General features: G+C 40.6%; 1 protein-coding gene across 4 annotated transcripts in view; it reads right to left on the bottom strand.

Moving 5' to 3' along the window:
• Positions 1-27807, bottom strand: part of MRRF (mitochondrial ribosome recycling factor) — a 55959-nt gene that overhangs the window by 27568 nt on the left and 584 nt on the right. For 3 of the 4 annotated variants that reach the window (XM_024762315.1, XM_024762314.1, XM_024762313.1), the window contains exons 2-5: positions 23224-23435; positions 16262-16417; positions 12008-12126; positions 5852-5943 (exon numbers count right to left, since the gene is read on the bottom strand). In XM_024762315.1, coding sequence (XP_024618083.1) covers positions 5852-5943; positions 12008-12126; positions 16262-16417; positions 23224-23435 — 579 coding nt within the window. Of the gene's footprint in view, positions 1-5851; positions 5944-11368; positions 11530-12007; positions 12127-16261; positions 16418-23223; positions 23436-27807 lie in introns of all 4 variants that reach the window. The other variant, XR_003005597.1, reaches the window with a different exon arrangement.

Here is a 27807-nt window from a genome sequence, read left to right as displayed (position 1 = left end):
ACGATTTAATGTTATACGTAACATGCAAGCACAACGTATCCCTTAAAAAGAGTAAGGAAGAACTCTCCTCAGAGAGAGCAATGACACATTAAGTTAAAAAAAGGAACTGCAGGGACTTCCCTGGTGGCACCGTGGTTAAGAATCCGCCTGCCAATGCAGGGGACACGGGTTCGAGCCCTGGTCCGGGAAGATCCCACATGCCGTGGAGCAACTAAGCCCATGCGCCACAACTACTGAGCCTGCGCTCTAGAGCCCGCGAGCCACAACTACTGAGCCCACGTGCCGCAACTACTGAAGCCCAGGCGCTTAGAGCCCATGTTCCGCAACAAGAGAAGCCACTGCAATGAGAAGCCCATGCACCACAACGAAGAGTAGCCCCCGTTCACTGTAACTAGAAGAAAGCCTGCGTGCAGCAACGAAGACCCAACACAGCCAAAAATAAATAAATAAATAAGTTTTTAAGAAAAGGAAAGAAAAGCAACTGCATAAGAGTGCGTGTAATATAATCCCATACCATCATAAGAAAGATGGAGAAGGAGATTTACACATGTCTGAAGTTGCACAGAAAAAAAATCTGGAAAATCACGGTGCTAAAAGTAGTGCCCTAAGGAGAACAGGATGGAGGTACTTGTTTATTTAATCCTACTTAAAGTAAAACCAACGCAGATACTGACAAGAAATAATGAAAGAGGAGGACAATCCAGGAAGGATGCAGCTTTGCGGGGGGAATGAGTCAATCTTGAGCACTTTGATTTCTTCGGTGAATTCATGATTCCTTACAGCTTTCTTTAAAGCCAGACATGAACTCAGCGTTCTCAAACCAAAGCACCCTCATTCTACTTCGTGTGGTTTTCTCATCAATATTTGGTAAAACAGTAAGTAAGGGAGTATTTGTTTGTTTGTTTGGGGGCATAATGAAGATGTGAATGGGGTGGGGCCTCTGATCAAAATAAACTGCTCAAAACGTTTCAGGGTCCCTGATTAAGAAGTGGAAGACTGATATACCAGAAAAAGCTGCTATCCGGAGAAGAGAACAGGGAAAAAGGCAGTAAACAAGACCTGAGTTCGGTCGTGCTTCTGCCCCTTGGTAGCCCTGTGACAGCGGGCACTGACTCCTGGGAGCTTCAGGTCTTCCATTAGGCAAGTGGGCACAAGAGTAGCCTCCCAACCTCAGAGCGGTGGTGTGAGAATTCAGGGAGAAACCCCCAAGCATTCAGCACAGTGCCTCCAGGCATTACACCTGTAGTGCAGGTGGTTTATACATAGGACCCAGAACTTGATTACATAAATAAGAAAGAAAACTAGAAGAAACTATTTCAGTGAATCTTGATTAACAGGAATGTTCAAAGAATCCGTCCAGTTGACGGACTGCTCTAAACGGAAGAACACTGGCCAGAGAAGAAAACAAAAGCTATACACAGTGTCACTGCAGACGAATGTAACCCAGAGCCTGTAAGGTCCAATGTCATTTTACTGAGGACAGCCAGGAGAAAAACTTGCACACAGCCACACACACAGCTGGATTCGCAGAGGCTCTGAAAAGAAGGCTTGGTGCTATGCACCACCCAGGCTCCAAGGTTGACCTGTTATGGCTTTAGGATTTATTCTCCGCCTACCTCCCAAAATGATCAGAGGCAGATTATAGGAAGAGTCACGTACTCAGTTGACTCATTTAAATAAGAATATAAGAATCAGAGGAGTGTGATGAGGGTGAGGTACCAGCTGAGATCTGTTGCAACTGAAAATACAACTTTGCTCTGGGCAGCATCCAGAGTGACGGCAAAAAAGCAAACTTACAGACTATCCTCAGGCAGAGGAAGAATCACAATCAACCAGGAAAGGTAAATTTTTTTTTTTTTAAGATGTTGGGGGTAGGAGTTTATTAATTAATTAATTAATTTTTGCTGTGTTGGGTCTTCGTTTCTGTGCGAGGGCTTTCTCTAGTTGTGGCAAGCGGGGGCCACTCTTCATCGCGGTGTGCGGGCCTCTCACTATTGCGGACTCTCTTGTTGCGGAGCACAGGCTCCAGATGCGCAGGCTCAGTAGTTGTGGCTCACAGGCCCAGTTGCTCCCCGGCATGTGGGATCCTCCCAGACCAGGGCTCGAACCCGTGTCCCCTGCATTAGCAGGCAGATTCTCAACCACTGCGCCACCAGGGAAGCCCAGGAAAGGTAAATTTTTATAGAACTAAACTTGAAATTTTAGCATCAGAAACTGATCATGGGAATCTATGCTTCTGATTCCCTCCCACCTCCCAAACTCCCACCATAAGCTTTAGTGTGTTATTTTCCTCCTTGCAGCTTTGCCAATTACCAGCTGTGTGACCTGGAGCCAATGCCTCACCTCTTGGAATCTCAGTTTCCCCATCCTTTGAAGGGAGGGATGCGCCTATCTATTTATGAAAAGGAATGAAGGAACATTCGCTAGCATTAACTGGGTGCTTGCTAAACATCAAAAGCTTTGTGCACATTATCTCACTGAAATCTCCCAATAACTATATAAGGCCAGTCCCATAAATATTTTACAGAAGAGGTCTCTGAGATTCAGAGAGGTAGAGACAGTTGCCATTGTCACACAGCTAAAAAGCAGAAGAGTCAGAACTCAATTTCATGCTTTTGTGATACAAGGCACAAATTTAACCGTTAGACTTTTCCTGTACATGTCAAGCACCTAACAGTTCCTGGCACATAGTAGGTACTCAACATATCAGTCCCCGTCCTCACTCCTTCCTTTTCTCCTAAAGTAAAATTATGTATATATGGAAAAATTTATGTCTACTGAAATAATATTAGTATCTTACATTTATATAGCTTCTTTCCTCTAAGGAGATCACGCTACTTAATCTATTTTCTCTGCTAATCTCACCAAAGCTCTAGCTATCATTATGTATTATTTCATTTATTTTACAAATAAGGAGCTAGAAGGCAGCAAGCTGTTAGGGTGACGTGCCCAGAGTCATATGGAAGTTACTGCCAAAACCAAATAAAAATCTTGGTCCCCTTTACATCTAAATCAGCCTTTATCCTCTCACATGACACAGCCTCCATAATAAAGAACAGATCATTCATTTTTTATCTGGAAAACTACCAAACGTATAATTCAGTGAGGGGCCTCATGACCTTACCACCTTGTCAAAGGGAAGAAAGTATATAAAAAATGAGGTTTGCAGGAGCAGACGGTTTTGGTCCATCAACTTTCTCTTGGATTACGCCCATTAACCAACATAAAATAATGCAAAATATAATGTAACAGATCCCCGTGTCTTTGGAAATTCAAGTTAAACTCACTGATCTTTCAAACTTATATACAAGGCACAAGGGCAATCATTAACTCGTGTGGGGCTGCAGAGGTGCACATTATATCAACGAGCTCTTTGAAAGAAACATATGATCTACAATGGGCCACTCTAAGAAGAATCCAAGTCAGCAACGAGCATTTAGTGGCATAAATTCACAGCATCACAGCGTTCTGGAGCTCCAGAAGGAACCTGGCAGACCACTGAGAACAACCCCTCCATCGTGTGCATCAGGAACCCAAGGCTCAGGGAGGTTAAGTGGCTTTTCCAAGATTTCACAGACAGGAGAGCAAGAAGGAAAAGATAAAGCTGCTGACTACTAGCCATTCCACTTGCAAGTCTTGCTTCTGATGTCCATGAGTACACTTGGCACTTTCCAGAATTACCCATCTATATAGAGAGTGCAGGAGAAAGAGCCTGGACTTAGTAACAGAAAAACTCAGGATTCAAATCCTGACTGCTACTAACTGGCCATGTGATCTTCAGCAAGTCTCTTAACTTCTCTGAATTTCAATATTTTCATCTATAAACTATGGGTAAGAGTAAACTCCACAAGTAAGCTGCCGGTAATATAAACAAGGGGCCCGGCACTGCCTTGAATTCCACAAAGGCAAACATCAGGTCCACGTACGTCCCCAGCACCCAGCACAGAGGCTGGAACATTACACATCTGTAGAAAATTTGCCAAGCAAATCAATGAACTAACCAAGCAAGCAGGTACTGGACTTGAACTCAGGTTTATTTGCTTCTTAAACACTAGATTATATTGCTCCCAATTAACATGATTTCAAAGCAGAGTGTTAATTCTGACTTACAGAGTACCAAGTACACAATGGAATAAGGAGGCCATTTTCTGGCCATAAAGCGAGAAACAAGTTCAGTGGGAAAGTTCCTGGACTCTCAGTGTTGTTGCTAGCATGGGTACATCACGAGGCGTTAGAATCAACTAAACCTAGGTTTAGGTCTCAGCTTCAGCATAAGCTGTGTGACCTCAGAGATATTACTTTACCTCTCTGAGGCCTAAATTTCCACACCTGGGGAAAAACTTACTTTACAGAGATTGCGTGACAAATGAGGCAATCTATATAAAGGAATACAGGATGATGTGTGGCACACAATGACTCAACAAGTGTCACACTCCACTTCTCTTCTAGTTATTTGGAAGCTTCATTCATTCATTTCACTTAGGTCTCTGCTCCAACGTCACTTCCTTCCTGAACCTTCCTGCCTACAATAAAACCCCCAACTCTCTCTATCCCCTTAGCCTGCTGATTTTTCTTCATAGTCCTTATCATCACCTGACATTACATTACGTATTTATTTGTTTTTCTTTTTACTGTGCCTACTCGACAATAAAGAAAGCCCTGGGAGGATGGGGACTTCTTGTTGTTTGTTTACTGCGCTATCTCAACAACTAGGAGAGGGCCTGGCATGTAGTTAGTGCTTAATAAATATTTGTTGAGTGACTGAATGAATGAATTCAACACTTATTTGGGACTTGCTAGATGTGAGGCACTGTGTAGGAACAGGGGTTTGGAAACAACTAAGAAATGAGATTACAGAAGGAGAAACTGATTCTGCCTGCTACTGAATCTGAGAAGATTTATATCTCACCTGGACTACTGCAGTGGCCTCCCGACTGTGCGCCCTGCGTCTGCCCTGTCTCCCTACATTCCACTTGTTAATTGGCAGCCAGAGAGACCTCCGAAAAGTCAACATCAGATCATATCACTCCTCTGCTTAAGTGCTTCCAATGGCTTCCCACTACAATGAGAGCACAGCCCACACCCCTCACCACGGCCTGTAACACCTGAAGCACCTCCTCTCACCAGCCCATCACCCCCAGCCCCACTCTTTCCCTCCCTCACTGAGTTTCAGACACAAGGGCTTTCTCTTCATCAAATATACCAAGGTCTTATCATTTCTTTTTTAATTTAAAAATAAACATAATTTTATGCATTTGAAACTCTAAGTTCTATATATTTACATAATTAACAATATTCCGTTCTTATGCCTAAAATTCTTCAACAAGTGAGGATTGATGGGAAAATGACTCTTCAGGGAACTTGGGTTAGAGATTACAAGTGTCGGGATCTTTCGGACTCCGGGCCTTTGGGCTATCTGTTCACCCTGCCTGGAAAGCTCTTCCCCTAGGCTGGCTCTTCCTCATTATTCAACTGTCAGTAAAAATGTGACTTCCCTTAGAGTCCTCCCCAGCTAAAGCTGTCCCTGCCACCATCACTCTCATGAAGGCACTCTCTACTGGATCACATTGCCTTTTCTTTCCTCACAGCATTTTCACTATTTGGAATGACTTTCTCTATTTATGTCTCCTATCTTCCCAATCAGAATGTAAAATACATGAGGACAAGAACTTTGTCAGATTCACTGCTGCATCTGAATAAGTAAACCGGATCTCAAAAGATGCTGGAGTCTGCCAAGATGAGACGTACAGGTAAAGTACCCTATCAGTATAACAGGATCATGGAGTGTTGGTCTCCTTCCAAAGACAACTGCCCCATTACGTCAAAATATGCGAATTTCAGCCAGACGTACTTGGGAATGGGTACCCGAATTAGCGTCTCTTCCACTTCTGGGTTCAGATTCATTCCACTTTCTCTTATAGCCTTGATAGCTGCAGCTGTACACTGAAAACCAGATCAAAAGGTAAACAGAATTAGTAAATAATTATTACCAGATGCAAGCCCTCCATCGATAACTGGCAACCCATCTTGGCAGAACATGGAAACATTTAGTTCTGTTACCAGTAAGATCAGGAAGTTACATTGGTGTAGAGTGCTTTGATCAAGCTGAATAGCAAACTATGTCCACTCCTGGTACTAGTGTACTGCGGGAGGGAAAAAGCAAAGAGAAAGAAAAAAGAAAAAGAAAACAGCTCTGCTTCTTTGAAAAGATTTCAATGGTTTGAGGCAACACAAATCAAAACCACAATAAATCCTCAAGGGAGGAGGGCTGATCTGTGCAAAGACTGGTGTAAAGACAGCTGAAAGATTTTATACATTAAAAATTCCAGTTGACATTTTACACTCAAAATATACCAGTGCCGATTTGAAATGAGTAAATAAATTTAACTCATTCGCATCTATGCTCACACCAACCTCACTCATGTTTTGGCATGAGCAATGAATCTCTGCTGGTGTGTGCACCAAGAAAGGTAGCGTGAAAGATCTCAGCTCAAATCCCAGCTCTGCTAACCATGTGACCCTGGGCAACAAGCTTGACTTCTCTGAGCCTCCATGTTGTAATCTGAGACCCTGCGGTACTGTACCTCAAAGAGGATTAAATGAGGTAACTTGAGCCATGCATCTTGTTCTGTGCCTGGGTGCCTGTAACACCCAGGCAAGGGGCGCTATTATATAAACGTATTCAATAAATGAAGAACGCACAAAACCCCCAAATAACGACGAGCTGATATCATCACTTAGCTGAAGCACTGCTGTCTTTTTTTTTTTTTTTTTTTGTGACTGCACCCCGAGGCATGCGGGATGCAGGATCTCACTTCTCCGAACAGGGATCAAACCCATGCCCCCTGCAGTGGAAGCGCAGAGTCTTAACCATCGCACTACCAGGGAAGTCCCTCTTTTTTTTTTTTTAATTTATTTTATTGAAGTATAGTTGTTTTACAATGTTGTGTTAACTTCTGCTGTACAGCAAAGTGATTCAGTCATACATTTTCATATTCTTTTCCATTATGGCTTATTTCAGAATACTGAATATTATTCCCTGATGCACTGCTGTCCTGACATCCTCCAGGGTCTCTTCTGACACAGCCTTGCTCTCTAACGTGCCAGGTGGCACACTGGTACGCTGATTTCCCCAAGTGCCTCATCTCACCTCAAGCAACATTATAACCACACCTGGCTTGCAATCCTAAAGCATAAAAGAAAGCAGTGTGGAAGACAGATAATTTCACTGGCATGACAATGTGGAATTCATGAAAACAAGGCCTCTGACATTTTCAAAAGAATTTTAGGTTTGACCAGAGCCAATCCACATTGCTTGGATTCACAGAGCCAATTCCCAGCCTTGAGCTCCTCCCTAGACTTTCTGGTTTAAATAAATGGGGTTTGTTGCACACCTATTTTACTCCCAGGTTTTGTTTTGCTTTTTAAGGGAGTGCCTAAAAACCTCATCCATTTCATTTTTAAATGACCTGAATTCTACAGGGACATGACAGGTTATCATAAGGTCAAAAAGACAAACCGGCATTCCACATGCAGAGAGATCATCCCCTCGGGCTACAGAATTTAACAGTGCGTCCACTGCTTAAAATTGTAAATTCTTAAAATGCACCTCTGACCATAGACTACTGGAGCTGGAAGGGACCTTGGACATAACCGGGTACAGTCCCTTCCTTACGAATGCAGAGACCTGCTGGTAAAGGTCACATCCCTCATACAGAGATACAGTCCCTGAAAGCCAAGAGCAAGGGAGTGAAGACCTCGTTCATCATGCTTCCATTTACCACTCCATCCAGTGATGTTACTTTGTCTCTGTTACCTTCCAGATCCCCTAGCTCAATGTATTCAGTAACTGTGGCACAGGGAATTTGATTTTTTTCTAATAGCCAAAAAGAATTTGGAACTAGGTCTGGTGTATAAAGGGTATGGCCAAGGTAAATAAAAGAGCTGGATGAAGAAATGAAATTTTCCTCTGCAAGAAAACTGCCATCTTCCACAATAAAATGAAACACAGATTTCTAAAGTTCACAATAAAAGGAGAATGACCACTTTGAAGGAGCGGCCTGATTTCAAGTCTCCTAACCTTCCTTTTCTGAAGCTTCTCACTGACTGACTGATAACTCAGCTGGATCATCCCACCACCACCATCCTCCTTTCACACTCTGACCCAAGTGTTGCCACACAGCCTTCCCAGGCAAGCAAGGGAATACCCACTGCTGCTTCCAAGCTGGGCAGGAACTATGTCTCAGTACTTACATATTCCCAGTCCAAGGCTCAGGGCCTAGTGTGTGCTAAGTGCTCAGTAAAAGCTTGTTGAGTAAGTATATTAATGCACTGACTCAGACCTGCTAGAAAAACTCATCTCCTTACTTTTACTTCATGTTTATAACCCCCACACACAAAAAACCCCCCTTATTTTATACTATTTTATACATGTTCTGTGTCCTTTCACATGCAGAAAAAATGTGAACCAAGAGAGGTTTCATTTGCAAAGGTATCTACTAAAAGAGATAGTTCTAAAATACTCTAAACATGTATATTTTAGTTTGATATGGAAGGATACAGAAACTCAGGGAATTACAGTCATTTTTCCAACATGACTTCTGAACTACTCGTGGTTCAGACAAAAAGGCACATATTTCTATCGCATTTCCCTCTCCTAGCTTTTACCCCCTCTTTGAAGGGATGCCCACCAGTAGGCTGCTCTCCAGTGATAACACTGACTCGCTGGTTGCAGCTGCTTGGAGTACTGGGTCGAGAAAGATCACAGACCCCACCTGGGGTCAGTCAGGCAAGCGTGCTGCAATTAGCAATGTCTGCTATTACTGTTCTTAAACTAATAAATCTAACTCATTCGCGTCTATGTGCGTGTCTACGCTACAGGGCAAAAGATGATGAAACTTTTCTAGACAGGTGAACAAACCCTTGACAATCTGGGTTCCAGTCAACAGCTGACTTGCAGGGACTAAAAAAATATTTGTGGAATTAACAAATGGATGGTGAAAGGAGCACAGCCTTTAGAGTCCAACAGACCCATGCTCAAATCTTGGCTTTACCACAACAGCGTGAACCTGCAGAAGAGATTCTACTTCTCTGAGCCTCAGTTCCCTCATCTGTAAAATGGAATAAACTTTAATTTTAAAGAGTATCCATATTCACTTTGTTATAAAGCAGAAACTAACACACCATTGTAAAGCAATTATACTCCAGTAAAGATGTAAAAAAATAAATAAATAAATAAAATAAATAAAAACACTTTTTAATGATAAAGGTAACAATAATAATAATAATGAAATAAAGAGTATCCGTGTTGATCACATGAAGCAAAACATGAGAAAGCAGTGCCTGGTCACACCGCAGACGCTCACCACACATTTGCTTTCTTACTGCCACAAGAGCAATAATGGAGCGTGCAGAAATTTTTTTTTTCATTTGCCTTGTTCAAATCATGCTGTGGTTTTTTTACTCCCTTCTTTTTTCCCAATCATTCACTCTAGCTGCAGGCAAGTTTATGGAAGGCAGCAACTGCATCATTTATCAAGCAGGACACATGCTTAACAAATGCAACGCAGTTTTCTGTCCTTGATGTATCTGAAAAGATTCTGCATGTAAATCTGCATCATGTCTCTAGGGCATGACACAGAAATGCTCAGGTTTGAAAAGAAAGCCAACCGCATATGAAACAGAAAGGAATTATATAAACACAGTGAGGATTAGCTCAGCATTTTGAAGCTATAAACCTGGGTACTGCACGGACAGCTTCTAAACTGGAGGAAGGAAATGTTTAGTTAGAGCTATTTGTTTAATATATACACCAGATGAGATAAAGGAATTCAAAAGACAATGTAACTCACACTTCCTCACTCTGTCCTTGTAAAGAACCTCTCTAGTGAGATGACTGTAAATGTTTTTTTTTTTTCAAAACCCACAGAATTTCAACTTGGAGAAATGGCAAAGATGCTTTGCTTGAAAAATGAAGATACACTCCAACTTCCTAAGAAAAAATTAAGCTGTTAATACCTCCTCCTGCCTCATAAGATGCTCTGGTGGCCAATCAGGTGCTTCTTCTGTGAATGCCATTTGCTATTTAATAACAGAAGTGGCTGGCTCTGAAAAGCAATCTGCCTGATGAGGTCTTCAAACTGTGTAATTAGGAGGCTATTCCCTAAATTGGCCCGCAGTGCCTGTGGGATTAGATGAACAAGGCAGAGAGGCCTCAGTGGTTCAGAGGGGCCAGAAAGGGAAAGAGCTGACAGTTCCCTTTTTGTCCATTACTCTGTTCCTCGGTAACACCAGGAATGAGTGTCTCCCTTCCATCAACCTAATGACAAGTATTCATCCATTTGAGGAAAACTTACTGAGTGCATCCATGTGTCAGGCACAGTGTAAGGCACTTGCATAAGTCAGAGCAAGTTAGATATGATTCCTACATTCCAAGCTTACAATCTAGTGAAAGTGAGCTGGAAAATTAAGATGTAAAAAACTGTATAACTATTGATAATGACAAGTACAATGAAGAAAAAGAACTGGGCTGTATAAAAGTGGTAAATGTGGAGGAATAATTGGGATTGGGTAGATTAGGGAAGACTTCCCTGAGAAAGTAATATGTAAGCTCTGATCCAAAACATGAGTAGCAATTAGCCAGACAAGAGTGTTCCGAGCAAAGGAAAGAGCATGTGCAAAGGCCCTGAGGACGCAAAGGGTTTGAGGAGTTGAAAGGCTAGTGCGGCTAGAGCCGTGTGCAAGGGTGACAGTGGCATAAGACTGGAGAATCTGCAGAGACAGTCAGGGGCCATTTCATGCAAAGCCTTCTAGGCCACAGTCATCTTTTATTTAAAGATTACTTGAAGCCACTGATAAACTCGGTGCCTGGGAATGACATAATCCAATAGACATCTTTACAAGTTCGCTCAGGCTGCAGTATAGAGAATAGATTGGTGGAGGAGTGAGTAATACCCCTCACAAATGTGCCTAGCACATCAGCTACAAGAGCCCTCCGATTTGAAATAGCCTGCTCATAGCAAGGGCTTTCTCTTACTCACATCTCTAACCCAGTTTATCAAATCCAGCAGTTTCAACTTTGGTCTCTGTCTTTGGGCTAGAACTACTGAAACAGACCATCGGAATAGGGAGAGACTTCAGATTCCTTTACCTCACATTAACAGGTGAGGAAATGGGAGACCCAGAAAGTGACACAACCTACACAAGGTCAAACAGCCAGCTGGCGGGACAGGTGGGACCAGATTCCAGGTCCTCAAGGATTCCCAACCCAGGCCAATTCTTACTGGACCAATAAGGAAAAACCCATTTACCTTCCTCAACCAGACTTAAAATCATCGCCTCCAGGTTGCAATGATCTAATGCAACCCACCTTCCAGCCTTGGAAGCACTGTGCTCTGTGCAACATTCTGCAGTGGTCAGTCCAGTTTGAAAGGAATGTGAATTCCTGGAAGGTCTGCTCCAAATACTAATGCAAAAGTCACAGACTGGTGGCCCACAGAGCAAACGTGGCCCATTATGTTTTGTCATAGTCTTAAAACAAAGCACACAAAAAAGGGAATTAGTTATCAACATTTAACAAAGATCTTACATAAAAATCAGGGTTACTGGCTTCTTCTGTAAACAAACACCTTAACGCCTGGTAACATCTAATTACCAGGCCTGCATTTCTGCCCAGGAAGGATCAGCAATAGCTGGGCAAAGGCTGCTCCCTTCAGACAGGGCACGGGAGCTAGTTTACCCCGGCCCTTCCATCACTGCACTGCCACTACCGTTTGTCTTAGATGGGGCCCGTGTCAGTATTCAAATTACTTGCCTGGCCTCTATAGTGTTTGAGTTAAACAGAAAAGGAATTTACAAACAGGAAGAGAGCTTTTCTTATCCTGAAATTCCCATGCCTTCTCTCTTGGTTCATCCCAAACTAGAGGGAACACGTTCTCCTGACTCGACTCAGCCTCCTGCATTCCAAAAGAGAAGACGGAGAGGGACCCCTTTAGCAAGGCCACCTTACCTCTGGGAAGCTGGCCATATTCACCAAAATCAGCTGTGGCGACTTCATGGAGATCTGGCCAATCTGGTTTAGAGCAAGTTTCCCATCAGCAGTTACCACAGTGATATGATCAAGGGATCCTAAAAGAAAAATGAAATAAAGGGTCTTCGAATTCAGAAGGACTTTAGTAGCCCCACATCTAAGTCTCTATCAATTCAGATTCAACTAATGTTTAGGGATCCCTTACTAATGTGGCAAGATGGTTCAAGGGGCTTCCACAGGAGCAGTGGTGCCATGTGATGGAAAGAGCTTTGAAATGTTGACAAAACTAGGTTGCAACTGCTTACCGGCACCAGGGGAGCCAACAGTCCTGGTCTGCCTGGCCCTGAGCGGTTTCCTGTGACACATGACTTTGAGACCTGAGACTGGAAAGAGCTGGTCACCCCTCCAGCAACACTGCCATTTACTAACATGAAACCTCAGGCAAGTTAGTCATGTTCTCGGTACCTCGGTTTCCAACTCAATTAAAAAATACTTTACAGGATTAAAGTGAGGATTAAAACTAAATATAAACAAGCAAGTCCACCATAGGCACCAAACACTATCACTGTCTCCACTTGACACCAAAGAGACTTGGGGAGGTTAAATGGGCCAAATCACAGAGCTAACGAAAGGAAAAGGAAGAAGAGCCAAGCTCCAACCCAGGTGTGCTTACTTCCAATTCTAATCAAGGCTCTTTCCCTTATCAGTGGAATTCAAATTTGGTTGTGCGTCAGAATCCCCAGGGAGCTTTTTCACGTAGATTCCTCGGCCCCACCCCCAGACAGCCTGATTCTGCAGGGGCTTGGGAGCCTGTGATTTTGGGGGAGCTTGTAGTTTTTTTAAAGATCACCACATGATTCTGACATGCAGCCAGGTTTGGAACTGCTCCCTGATACCACCTTGATTTTGGCACTTAGATTCCCTTTAGGAAGAAAAACAAACAAAAAACATAAAACAAACAAAAAAACCCCCACCAACTATTACCACTTCACTGTTATCCTGGATCTGATCTTTGTCTCTATCTGAATTATGGAAAACCCTGGGCAAAATTTTCTTGTCAAGAAGGCAAGTATATAGTTACAGATGGAAAAGGGGTGTTATTCAAACTCCCTGATTTCCTATGCAAATGAAAACTAAAAGGAAACATTACCATTCACTTTAAGAACCACTCACAGATGGCTCATTCTGATACACAAAGAGTAAAGGGTCGGGGGCTGGAGGTCAATATTTTAAACAAATTGGGAGTTGTCCCAGCAAATTGTTGTTAGAATAATGCAGTACCATACCGTGGCCCAAAGATCTGATTTGAAGCACAGTACTCAATTCACCATCACAAGATAGAAGGCTGTTGACACCACTGGCTTCAATCTGGAAAAGCCCATGATTCTGAAAACCAGTGACCTGGGTTCAAATACCAACCCTGCCACTTCCTGACTGTGTGACCTTAGGAAGGTCCCTTCAACCTTTTGGGCGTCTGTTTCCTGATTTCTAAATGGGGCATTAAAATCATACTTCTCTCACAGAGTTGTTATGAGGGTTAAATGAAAGAGTTTATGGAAAGCACTTATAATTGTGTCCTGGCATATGTAAGTGCCCAATAAATGCTATTATTATTACTTTTCAACTTTCTCCTATATTTTAACCAAACTAACCTACTTACAATTTCTCTGATACAGCCTGTCCTCTCCTGCCTCAGGATCCTTCTACGGAGGACGCCCTTCTCTGCTCAGCTAACTCCTGCTCACCCTTTAACACTCAGCTATGATTGTATCTAATCTCAGAAATCCTGTCTGACCTCCTAGGCTGGATTACAAACCCTTTATGAGCTCCCGAGGATCTTATGCACACTTCAACAATAATGGCAACCAATATTTACTGAACACTTCCCATGGCAAGATGTAGTGCTAAATGCTTTGTGTAATTTATTTGCTTTCATTATCACAATAACCCTATGAGACAGCGCCACCATTTTACAGATGTGGAAACTGAGGCACAGAGTATAACTTGTCCAAGGTCACAAGAGCTGTTAACAATGGAGCTGAATTCAAACCCAGGTCTGATCAACTCCAAAGCCATGGTCTTCACCACTCTGCTTTGCTACATGGTTTTACACATGTTGGTTTACTTGTCTATCCCTTCACATTAGGACCTAGGCTCTTGGAAGGTGGGGACAATGTCTTTTCTCTCTGTATCTACAGCACCTATTAATCAGCACAGAATAAGTGCTCAATAATGCTTTGATGAATAAATGAATGTACGGATGGATGGATGGATGGATGGATGAATGAGAGGACAAGAATGAACAAAGAAATAGACCTGTATTTTAGACAACTTTTTGGGGTTTTTTTGGTGGTACGTGGGCCTCTCACTGTTGTGGCCTCTCCCGTTGCGGAGCACAGGCTCCGGACGCGCAGGCTCAGCAGCCATGGCTCACGGGCCCAGCCGCTCTGCGGCATGTGGGATCATCCCGGACCGGGGCACGAACCCGTGTCCCCTGCATCGACAGATGGACTCTCAACCACTGCACCACCAGGGAAGCCCTAGACAACTATTAAAAGCAATCAACTATCTTGGAGACAGAAACTGCTGGTAGATGGACGTGTAAGAGGAAAAGTGCCTGCTGGTTCAGATAGTAATGAAAGATGGTATGGAAGAATCTGGCAAAAAAATAAAATAAAATAAAAGACTGGCTAAGTCTTTAGCCTGTTTCACCCAAGTCTCTTCATGGCCCAAATTTCTACACAGAACATTGCACAGACATAACCCTGAAGAGAAAGAAGCAAAGAGGAAATACCAATGGGAGGCCTTCTGAAAACGGATCTTAATTCAGCCTTCCTGATTTGCCATAAGATCCTTTGCCACAGAAGTCCCAACATGGGCTTTTCAGTGCACAATTGTGGTGGTTCCCATTCCCTAAATCCGTATCGACATAATGCATCAAATCCTTTTCCCTCAATCTGTCCCCAGCGAGAATCTCCCTCAGCCTCATTCCTGCCCCTCATTTTCGCAGAGGTTAACATTTAACAAATTACACTCCCAACCTCTTTCCAGGCCCATCATCTTTTTAAGTTCAACAAGAGTGGAGCTTGCTGGCTAATTTTAAGTATCACATTTCTCCCTGAGCTCCTCTCAAACTGCTCTCTGGTTTCGGCTGCAGAATGTTAACAGGCCAGAAAGCACAGGGGAGACAAAGCACTTTATCAGCTTCATACCTAAAATAATAAGCAAGTTTAAAATAAACAATTGGGAGAGATTGAATGGCACGCTCTACTGTCAGCAAAGGCAGAAATGCCCCAGTCCAGGGCTGACAAATGACGGAATGGTCTTCTGGTTTCACACTGGATCTCGTCTCTGAACTCTGTATGTTTCTGCTGGTGTTTATAAATGAAGCCGTATACTTTTCACTTGGTTTTCTTAAGAACAAGTTCATGAAATACTTTCTAGTTTCCTTGTGAACTACCCCAAGCAAGATGTGAGTGGGAGCAGTGCAAGCTCCCACAGATACTTTCCGAGGGGGTCCCGGGCTTGACTCTTGGATGATGACAATTTCCAAAAGGCCAATTTAACAGCAATTGGATTTTTCCTGCCTGCCTGCACCATTAGCTGACAACTCACTTCTTCCATCACATCTGCAAACAGTTCTCCTAGACAGTTCTGACATTTCCCACTTAGGAAAGCCACTTTCAGGAAGTTATTAACCCAAACGGAATCTTCCTGGTCAAGCTCAGGGGTACACAAATGCCTCAGGTGGGCAGGTCTGCAGCCAGTTGGTGCCCAGTAAGCGATAAGAACGGCCAAATAGGACAAATTGGAAAAATCAGACCAAAGATGTCAGTTACTGTGAAACTAAATACCTACAAGTGTAGAGAGTACAGCAATAATAAAATTTCCATTTTTTGAGAGTATTATTCCATGAGAGCAAAGATCATACCTATTTTGTTCACTTTGTACCAGCACAATGCCTAGTTCATAGCAGGCAAGTATTTGCTAAATGGATAAATGTAGTGTTAATATGTGCTGGGCACTGTGCTAGAACGATTGCACATGTTACCTCATTTATTTACCCATCCCAAAGCTAGAAGGTAGGAATTAGACAAGGAAACTGAAAACCAGAGAAGTAACTGCCCATGGTCACCAATTAGTAAGTGATAAAGCTAGGACTAAAACCCAGCTCTGCCAAAGCAATGTTTTTGCCACTATGCCCCTCTCCAAAACACAGGTTCAGTCACTAACCTGGTGAGGTCCTTATATTGACAGTCTTATTGAAATTATCCTTGAGCGCTTCTATCACCGACTTCATTTCTTCATCCACCTCTTCCAAGCTGATTATATCCTCAACCAAGGCAGTGTTAAGATTCATTCTGGTTTGGGACTGTCCTTTCCCTTTGGCTAGAAAGTCAACATTCAATGAATAAAAAAAAACAGCAGCATAAACAGAGACAATAAACAATGAGTTAAGAAGTACCTACTATGTGCAGGGAAAAAAGCCAAGTGCTAGAAAATTACAGAACATTGTCACTAAGTGTAGGCCCTAAAAAAGAGCCTACACTTACTGTCAACCTGGGACCCAGCATCACACAAAGTACTTTCTCAGATATTAGTGAAGGCACAGGTTTTATAATGAGACACCCAGGTGAAAATATGCGCTATAATGCATACGACCTTGAGCAAGTTACTCTACTTCTCTGATATCAGATTCCTTTCCTATGAAACAGGAATAATATCTATACTGCCAGGTTGCTGCAAGGACACAAATTAAGTAATTCAAATACCTAAAAGAGCACTATCCACATGGCAGACACTCCATAAGTGAATGAATTCCTTATTTTTCAGAAAAATAAACAGAAGATGAGAAAGGTAGAGTGACTTTGCCTAATGTCACAAGGTCATGAAATAGTAAAGACAAGGTTTGGTCCCAGATGTGCCTAATTTTAAACCCATGAACTTTCCATTGAATTGTCTTCATAAAATGTAATTGGAGATACATAAAATATATTAATTCATTTAAAAATGAATCCTAAGACAAGGATATGCAAAGTATCTGATGGCTGGTACAGACAAAAAAACAACAGTAGCTTAGCAACATTAAACACCGCCGGTAGTAGTGACAATGGCTTTTATTTTAGAAAGCAACAATACTGAGAACTGAATAAAATTCTAATTTATATCTAAACCATCATAGCGATTTTTCATATGCATCTATAATATGTATATGCATACATAGATCATTCCTGTGAGTATTACAAATAGTCTTGCATTTCTTTAAGGAGGGTGTGGGAAGGAGAAAAAGAATAAAAATATTTAAATAATATTATCCTACACTAGTTTATTTATTAAGAATTCAACAAATATTGATTGAGATCATTCACAACAAATTTTATTGAACATCTACAGTGAGCTAGATCCTGAGCTATTTATATACCATATTACAATTTGCAATGCAATTTCAAGTACATTCTTCTTTTAGATATTCAAAGCAGCTCTCTGACTTAGGAAGAACAGAGATTATTATTGTCCCCATTTTACAGATGAGAAATTTGAGGCACAAGCCATTTAAATGTTTTGCCCAAAGTAACCAACCAGTTAGCAGCAGAGTGATTTTTTTTTTGAACATTTATTTGCTTGTATCACCATCTTGCTTGAAATCTCACTGGTCTTAAGTTAACGGGCTAATGGCTTAGAATTGTCAGAACTGATGAAAGAGGTGAATCTTCAGATTTAGAAACACAAGTTCCAAACAGGATAATAAAATTCTAGGTAAATTCACACCTAGACATTTTGTGAATGCAGAAAACCAAGGACAAAGAGATTGTGAAAACAGCCAGAGAAAAGACAAATTATCCATAAAGGATCAAAATTTAGAATAATAGTGACAATAGAAGCTAGAAATAATTTCCAAGAGCAACAACAGAAGCTAGGAACAATGGAAATAATATCTTCAACTTTAGTGTTAAACCAAGTATGCATGTTAAAAATTTTAAGCTATGCCCATCAATATTAGAATGGATAAATATTCTTTATGAATGAAATACTATACAACCATAAGAAGAAAAGATCTACAACTACAAAGAAGAATTTAAATGAATCTCACAAACATGATGTTAAGCGAAGTGGCTAGACACAAGAATCTAGACTGTACAGTGCAAAATCCAGATACAATAACATATACTAAACAGTATAAGAGATAAAACTACATCATTAGTAGTTAGAATAATAGTTACCTGCAAGGGGTAGAAGGTGGTAAGTTACTAAAAGGGAGCAAAAGGGCACTTTTGACATGCTGGGAATGCTCTGGTTTTTGGTTTGGGTGCTGATTACATAAGTAAAAATTATATAAGTGAAAATTATCAAGCTTATTATTATTTTCTTACGATAGCTGCACTTTTCCATAGGTGCTTTATTTTTTATTTATTTATTTGTTTGCGGTACGTGGGCCTCTCACTGTTGGGGCCTCTCCCGTTGCGGAGCACAGGCTCCAGACGCGCAGGCTCAGCGGCCATGGCTCACTGGCCCAGCCACTCCGCGGCATGTGGGATCTTCCCGGACCGGGGCACGAATCCGTGTCCCCTGCATCGGCAGGCGGACTCTCAACCACTGCGCCACCAGGGAAGCCCTAGGTGCTTTATTTTTATAAAAACATAGAAAAGAAATTAAAAGTAACCACCAAAACAATAAGAAATAGAATGTATACCTTCCAAATCAACAGAGATGAAAAAAGAATAAAGAAACTTGATTAATTCAATAGAAAGGAGAAAAGAAGAAACAAAGAAAACCTCAATAAAGAGGTAGTACAAAATAATAGAAATACAAGTACCCAGACCAAAGAACCAGTTAAAAGTTAGAGACTCTCAGTAAGATTTTTAAAAAATCTAGTCGTATATAATATATACAAGAGATTTTACAAAAATATAAGCTCACAGAAAGTTTAATGTATGGGCATGAGAAAATTATAACCCTAGCAAATATTAATCAAAAGAAAGCTGGTGTGGTTATATTAAGACAAAATTGATTTTACAACAAAATGCATTATTAGAAACAATGAGAAGTACTTCATAAAAACAGAAAAAATTCACCAGAAAGATATAACAATTCTGAGCTTCAAAATTACTTATGGACTGAAGAAAAATGCACAGTGGAATTTAAAAATATTTAAAATGACAATAATAAAAATACTACACAACAAAAACTTGTAGGAAGTACCTAAAGTTGTATTTATAAATTTACAGTCTTAAATGCTTACAAGAAAAGAAGTCGAAAATTAATGAACTAACTGTCTAGCTCAAAGGATATAAAAAGAACAAGAACATGGGAGAAAGTAAACGATATAGAAGTCAATAAAGTTTTAAAAAAGAGAGATCAAAAAAATTAAAAGCTCTTTTTCTAAAAAGGTGTATAAAATTGACAAACTTCTGTCAAAAATAATTGATTAAAAAAGGGAAGTAGGGACTTCCCTGGTGGCGCAGTGGTTAAGAATCTGCCTGCCAATGCAGGGGACATGGGTTCGATCCCTGGTCTGGGAAGATCCCACATGCTGCAGAGCAACTAAGCCTATGCGCCACAACTACTGAGCCTGTGCTCTAGAGCCCGCAAGCCACAACTACTGAGCCCACGGGCCACAACTACTGAAGCCCGCACACGTAGAGCTCATGCTCCGCGACAAGTGAAGCCACAGCAATGAGAAGCCCACGCACCGCAAGGAAGAGTAGCCCCCACTTGATGCAACTAGAGAAAGCCCGCGTGCAGCAACGAAGACACAAGTCAGCCAAAAATAAATAAATTAATTAATTTTTTTAAAAAAGGGAAGTAGACACAAATAAATAATACTAAGAAAGAAAAAGGGGACACAGTCACCAAAACAGTAGAGATTTTAATAATCTTAAGAGACTATTATGGACAACTTTATGCCAAGAACTTCCTATAAACATATAATTTACTAAAACTAACTCAAGAACAAAGAGAAAATTGGGGAGTTCCCTGGTGGCCTAGTGGTTAGGATTCTGGGCTTTCACTGCTGTGGCCTGGGTTCAATCCCTGGTCAGGGAACTGAGACCCTGAAAGCTGCATGGTGTGGCCAAAAAAGAAAAAAAAAAAAAAGTATTCCTATTCACCAGCAACCAAATAGAACACACAAGTTTTAAAAAGATATAAACTTAAAACAATGAATCTTGTATAAAATAACACAGAATATATTTATGACCTTAAGGTAGGGGAAATTTTCTTAAAAAGGAAAAAAAGAGCACTACTCGAAAAAGATTGATAAATTGGTCTACATTAAAATTAAGAACTTCTGTTCATTAAAAAAACACTGTGAAAAGGCAATGATTATCAGCAATACATATATATATATATATATATGCAGAAGTCTTATCTTTAGAATACATTAAAATTCTTACAAGTCAATTTTTTTAAATGGGCAAAAGACTGGAAAGAGGATATCCAAATAACCAATAAGCAAATAAAAGGTGCTCACCATCATTATTCATCAATGAAATATAAATTAAAACCATAATGAGATCTAAATGCACACCCATCAGAATGGCTAAAATTAAAAAGGCTGACCATACCAAGTGTTCACAAGCATACAGTGGGTATTTAGCAAATAGAAAGCTAAAACACTCTGGGAAGAAGTGTAACCTGACATGACTACTCTGGAGAACTGTATGTTCTGAAACTGAACTGAAACTTAATATACGCATAACCGAAGGCTCAGCAATCCTCCTCTTGGTATACACCCAACAGAAAGGCATACATATGGGCATCAAAATGCATGTTCATAGCAGCATTATTTATTTTAGCTCAAAACTGGAAGCAATTCAAATATCCATCAACTATAGAAAACACACATAAATCGTGGTATATGCATTCACTGGGGTACTATAAAGAAATAAAAATGTACCAACAACCACTACAGGCAACAACATGGACAAATCTCACATGTAGATTGCTGTCAAAAGAAGCCAGGCATGAAAGAATACATCTTGAGTTCAAAAAGGGCAAAACAAATCTGTGGTGGTAAAGTCAAGACAGTCAAGGGCTGTCTTTTGAAGGGTGACAACTTAAAAGGACACGAGGGAAGCTTCCAGAGTACAAGTGACGTTCTATATCTTAATCTGGGTGATGGTTACATGGTTGTGTTCACTTTGTGAAAATTCACTGAGCCATACACTTACAATGTATGTATGCACTTTTCTGTGTACATCACTCAAAAATTTACTTTAAAAAACATCATATACAAAAGTGACAAAAATGATGATAGCCTAGAAATAAACCTGATTAAAGAACTGTGCAAGATCTTTATGGAGAAAACCTGACAATACAAGTTTCATAGAGAAGAGCAAAAGGCCAAGAAGAAAAAGAAAAAGCTAGCGTGTTCTAAGGGGAAAGATTTGTACCACTAGATTCAAGACTTGTGATTCAGGCATTAAGGAATTTAGTGCAGGGAGAGATGAGTAGTTCAACACATCAAGAACTCAGATATAAATCATACCTATAAAGAAACCTGACATATGACAGTGGAAGCATTACAAATCTGGGAGTAAAGAAGGGCTACTCAATAAGTGAGGTTGACACACTTATTATCCATTTTAAAAAGAAATAAAATTAGATTCCCTACCTCACATCATATTCAGAAATAAATTCCATATGGATTAAAAACCCAAATGTGGAAAGTAAAAACCTTTAAAAGATTTAGAAGAAAATACAGAAGAATAGCTTTATGACTTTCAGATAGCTGAGGGTTTGTTAAATAAGACAGAAAAAGCACAAATGATAAAAGAAAGAACTGAAAAATATGACTACATTGAAACTTATGTTCAATGAAAGACATCATAAAGTAAAAAGGCAAAGTAGATACTTGCAACATATACAATCAACAAAGGATTAGCATTCCTAATATAGAAAGAATCCAATAAATCTAAAGGAAAAAGTCAACCAACTTTTTAGGAGGCAATCAAAGAAGACAAAAACTGAACAGCCAATGAAATATGAAAAGATGCTGCTTACACGCTGCAGCTAACATCTAGTGCATTAGAATACTGCAATGCTGTGGACATCAGGAGACCTGGATTCCAGTTCTGCCACTAACTCGATATGATCATGGGCAAATGTCTTACATATGGACCTCAGTTTCCTCATTTGCAAAATGGTGAGATCTGTGCTTCACTAGGTAATTAGAAGAATTTCTTCACTGGATAATTACAATTCCTTCAATGGATAATTATAAGGATCAAATTAAATTATTAAATGTATGTGAATTTAAAAAAATATAATGCAACCTATAGATCAAAGTTATTAACTGAATATAAGGCTTCTATGCATTAAAGCTCTTTTGGCAACTTGTTGATTTTCCTATTAACAGAAAAGGAAAAGGTCTGCATGAAACCATAAAAGAAAAGCAGTGGGAAAAATATTCAGTAGGGTATTTCAAGCACCATCCTTAGGAGTGGAACCCCTGAGCCACCACTGCAAATAGCAGGTCTGCTTGACAATTTTCTGTCACTCATTCATTCCTTCAACAAAATTTTTTGATACATACTATGCGTCAGGCCCTGTTAGTTGCTAAACAAGAAAGACATAGACCCCACAGGGTCCAGTATGGAAGACATAACAAACAATAATTAACTAATTAATGAGTGCTGTGCTTAAGTACATCAAAGGTAAAGTAACAGTGTGCACAAATGCATGTAACAAGGGCCCCGACCCAGCCTAAGAGGTCAGGGAAGGCTTCCCTGAGGAAGCGACATTTAAGCTGAGACCTGAGTTGTATCAAGGTCTCATTCTTGGATGACACAAGCCATTAAGATCATCCATCTAAATCCACGGCTCTAATATCTCCTCACCCAACAACCTTCTGCTTTTAATATTATTGCCAACGCAGGTCTTCCTATAAGGAGAAGGCAGGTTGATCCCTGCCACAAGTATTCTGATTTGCTTGGCACTTATACCTCTAATTCTAAATCTAAAAGAAATCAGGCATTTTCTGAGCCATAATAACAAAAGAGGCGGCATGGCAATGACAAAACAGGTTCTAATACCAACTCTGTCACTGTGACCTTTTAAGCTAATCAACTGAACCACCTGAAATACAGTTTCCTCATGAGGCATGGGGAGAAATTCAGAACATCTCTGAGATCCCTTCCAGCTATGATAATTCAAGGGCTAAATATAAGACAGGGGTGAGGAGGTCATGCCTCTACCTTTGGCTTTCTTGGTAGCGAAATGACGGATTGGTACAGCTGGATAGGCCAGGTATTGCCCGTGGTCATTCTGTCTTCCACTCACTGTCTTCAGCGTAACTTCTGAAACAGGTCTGGTCAAGGCTGCAAGGAAGTTGCAAAAGGCAGGGTGGACCAAGCGGGAGCACCTTAAACCCAAGGCCATGACTGAAGACAATTCTTGTGAACACCCACTAAAAAGAACAAGACAAAAAGGAGATCAAAGTAGAACAGACCCTATTACAACTTCAGAAAATAATCTGTACCAGTTAGCAAGCAAATCCTCTCAGCAGAGTCTGTCAATCAGTTTTGAGTATGTGCTAAGGAACTTAAATACATTATCTCTAATCCTCCTCCCAACATCTGTACAACTTAATATGATTAGCCCCATTTTATACTACGAAGAAACCGAGGCTCATGGAGATTTAAGTAACTTGCTCACAGTCTGTAGGACTCCAAATCGCCATGCTCTTTCCACTACAGCAAATGCCCCTTAGCACACAGGGAACAGAGTTAAGTAAATGTAGAGCAGACTAAATCCTTAATGATGGTAATTAAACCCTTATAGGAGAAAAGGCACAAAATCTTGATAAAGTTATACTATAAAGAGGAAGGGCAGAGCACTGGAAGAAGACTTTAAACTAAATAAAATCATTTCAACAGGCATAAAATGACTGGAAAATTCACACAACAGCATTTAATTAAAATTTTCTTTGGTTCCTTATGCACCGATTACCAATTAGAATGCACTTTACTGTGAGTCTGAAGCATGGCTGAGGTTTGAGGTCTTCCATGTTATAGAACTAAAGCTCTGGGAAATGCCACCCTCCTTGGTGTTAACACAAGTTACACATTATACTTCTGAGGGCTGTGACCATGGAAGAGATGCTAGAGCCTACAGCTAGCTCTGGGATAGAACACAGCTCTAGCTTACTGGCAAATGTAGCATTAATAGCTTCTGCCAGGAATCTGGCTATTATTACTCAGCTAAAAATTAAGCACGATTAGCAGCAAATACCTGGAAGCTACCGTCTTTGAAAAACAGCCCCATACCTCATTAAAAAAATTAAAACTCTCATCCTAAAATTTTGATGCAGTATAACAGACTGAATAAGAGCATGGGTTTTGCAGCCATAAGACTTGGAATCCAATCCCATCTCCACCACTGACTAAATGCCCCTGAGCCTCTCCGCACCTTGATTTCCTCAACTGTAAAATGGAGATAATTATAGTTATTTCCTAGATTTGGGAAGAATAAATAGGTTAATGTAAGTAAAACACTTGGCACAGTCTCTAGCAGACAGGAGTTTCCCAAAAGGGTACCTATTGACAGCTGTCACCTTTCCTTTCAAAGACTTCCATGCCAGGGTCAGACACAACGAAGAAATCGTACATGTCATTACTAAAGTACAAGGAAGCCTAGAGTCAGTCACATCTAGATATAAATTTCAACTTTGGGCAATTCATTCCACTTACTGGGCATCACGTTCCCCATTTGCAAAATGAAAAAAATAATCCTGTTCTTAAAGTAAAATGAGATAGTGAATACATATTAAAAACCTAGTAGCGTGCCGGGAATATAGTACCTGTTTAATAAAAGCTGGCTATCACTATCACTATTTTTTTAAAGAAAAGCAAATGAGTTGCACAAAGGCAAATAACTTCTCCCGATGGAATTTTTAATAGCTAGAGATGCTAGATGTCAGTGAACAGTGTGTGGACGTCAGTAAAGACAGAGTTAGATAAAAAAATAAAAAGTTTTTCCCCTTTCACATTATTAATACCTACTATTAATGGAGGTCAGGCCTGGGCTTCCTGCTTTACCCATATTATTCATTTAATCCTCTCAAAAATGCCACAAAGAGAGTATAATAATCTCCTTTTTATAGATGTAGAAGCTGAGGCTCAAAGAGACTGTCACTGACCAAGGGCATGGAGCTAATAGTTCTGCCCTGTAGCAGCAAAACTGTTCACAGAAACGTGCCTCTAAGTGAGGTTTCTATATGTAAGTTTTTGCCTAATACAGCTAATGCCTAACCCACACTTATATCCAAATATGGCTGTATAATATAGTTGTTTTTTTTTAATCTACAGGGTCTCAATCTAGCTGTTTCACTAAGACAGGTTTCCTGGTGTTCCTGTTGCAGGTCATAATACCAATCCACAAAGCAACAGGAAATCAAAATGGGTTAGAAATAAACAACCTTTGACAGAAAACTCACCCCAAAGCAGACCCAGTACACGTGAACCGGAAGACGACTCTATAAATAAACCACACTGCTGAAATGCTTAAGGCGTAGATTTTAATTGCACAGAAGTCAGGAAACTTCAAAGTGGAAGGTCAATAAAGGCAATCCCTTGGACCCTTTACCTTAAGAACATGCATATTAACACTCAGTTCAGCAGAGAAGTAAGGTCTAGGAAAGGAACCATTATGGGAGCCCAAGTATTATACAACAAAATGAACCTACACTCAGAAAAAAAGAATGCAGCAGGAAATATCTGATCTTTGGATGCGGTCTTGAACTGGAATCTCAGTTTGCCCATTTACTAGCTGTGTGACCTTAGGGAGATCATCAGCCTCTCTGAGCTACAGTTTCCACTGCATCTTTCTCATGGTGATATTAATGAGCCTTTAAAAAGGTACAACAATAATGAAACAATAGCTTATAATCATATAGTTATAACTATGTGCCAGAAACAATTCTAAATGATATATTGCATATATTAACTCATTTGAGCTTCAAGATAACCTAGGAGATACGTACTTATTATTATACTCATCTTACGGATAAAGAAACAGAGGCACAAGATAAATAATTTGCCCAAGATTTTATTTCAGGCACTTTTGTTCCAGAGTCTGTGCTCTTAAACACTATCCTAGATTGTGTACATAAGGCAGTATAATTACTGGCATTATTTTTCCAACTGTTGCAACATTTTTTAAAACTACTTGAAGCACATATTCTTTATCCAAAGTCGAGGTTCTCAAAATTTGAATTTTCCTGTTTTTTCACAGAAGGTGCACTTTAATTTTGTAAAGAAATACATGAGGAACACAAAATCCTGGTTTATCCACTGTCCCAGCAACCCCTACCAATCCAGCTGTATATTAGCTTATGATATGTAGACTTTTATAAATGTGGGTGTGCACACACGCAGGCCCTTGTTGTATATAAAATACTTTCATGGTTACCTGGTTCTCACAGTAACCAGGGTTGTGATAATCACCCACATTTTACAAATAAGCAAATTGATCTTTCATTTCCGTGAATGTTCTTCCTGCTCCAGGGTCTTCAAAAATACTGTTGAATCTACTTGGAATGATCTTCCCTCACCTCTTTAATGGACTACCTCACACTTTTCTTTCAGATTTCAGCTTAAGCATCACTTCCTCAGAGGATGCCTTCCTTGGCATCCTCTATCTCCTCTAGCCCAATAGGTCAAACGTCCTATAGCCCACTTTCATAGCACCCTGTGCTTTTTCATAGCACCTACTTTAACAATACCAGTTAGTATTTGTGTAGTTCTTTGATTATTGTCTAATTCCCTCCACAAGACTATAAGCAGTACAAGGACTAATCTATGGTTGTCTTGTTCACGGCTGCATCCCCAGTCCCTACCACAGTTCTGAACATAGGAGACACTGTCTATAAAGATTAAGTCCTTCCTCAAGGTCACAATGCCGGCACCAGAACTGAAATCTAAGCCTCAGACAGTAGGTCCTAGGCTCTACTTCCCACTGCTTCCATTATCTCTTGGTTTGCCAGATTTTTCACTTAGAGATAATAGGGCATGTTCTCTAAATTCAGTGCCATGTGAAGGCATTTACAGTATCTGACTCTATGCAGGATCATGTCCCTGGCACAGGCAAAGGAAGGATGAGACACTTTAACAAGTGGAGAAAGAGCTTTTGCCTAAGAGCTAGGAGGGCTGGATTCCAATATTCCTATCTCATCACTCCCTGCCAGCCATCCTTTTTAGATTCATAACTACCTTGTATTCAAAAAGCACTTGTGTAAGCTCTGCTGATGACCTGAGACTTGTATCAAGTCATTTCTTCTACCTAGGTTTTCTTTCCTCAACTATAAAACGAAGGGTCAGACTAGGTTTTCATTCTTTCTAATTATAAAGCTCTCCAAGATTCTGAGAATGCGAGAGAGTGGGGTGACAGGAAAAAGGCGTCAGACTTAGAGAAGACCTGGGAAAGAGTGCTGGTTCCAGCACTTCCTAGGTATGTGACCTTCGATAGGTCAAAATCTCTGGGCCTCAATTTCATCTGTAGATGACAATAATATTTACCAGGGTTATCAGGACGATCGAATAAGATAAGAGCTGCAGAAGCACTCTGCAAATATAGAAGGGCTATTCAAATGACAACTGTTTTGCCACTGGGCCGCACAGAGTAATGGTTAAAAGTTGAGGCTTTGGAATTTGGGCGCCATCACTCACTAGCCACGTGACCCGATGAAGTTATTTCTCTGAGCTTCCCTTTCTCCAGCATGGGGGATTAAAAATACCTACTGCCCTGGGAGTAAGGGGCGTGGGTTCGATACTTGGTTGGGG

This window comes from Neophocaena asiaeorientalis, unplaced genomic scaffold (assembly GCF_003031525.2).
Source record: "Neophocaena asiaeorientalis asiaeorientalis breed wild unplaced genomic scaffold, Neophocaena_asiaeorientalis_V1.1 scaffold78, whole genome shotgun sequence".
Taxonomy (NCBI): domain Eukaryota; kingdom Metazoa; phylum Chordata; class Mammalia; order Artiodactyla; family Phocoenidae; genus Neophocaena; species Neophocaena asiaeorientalis.
This window is presented reverse-complemented; position numbering and strand designations above follow the sequence as displayed.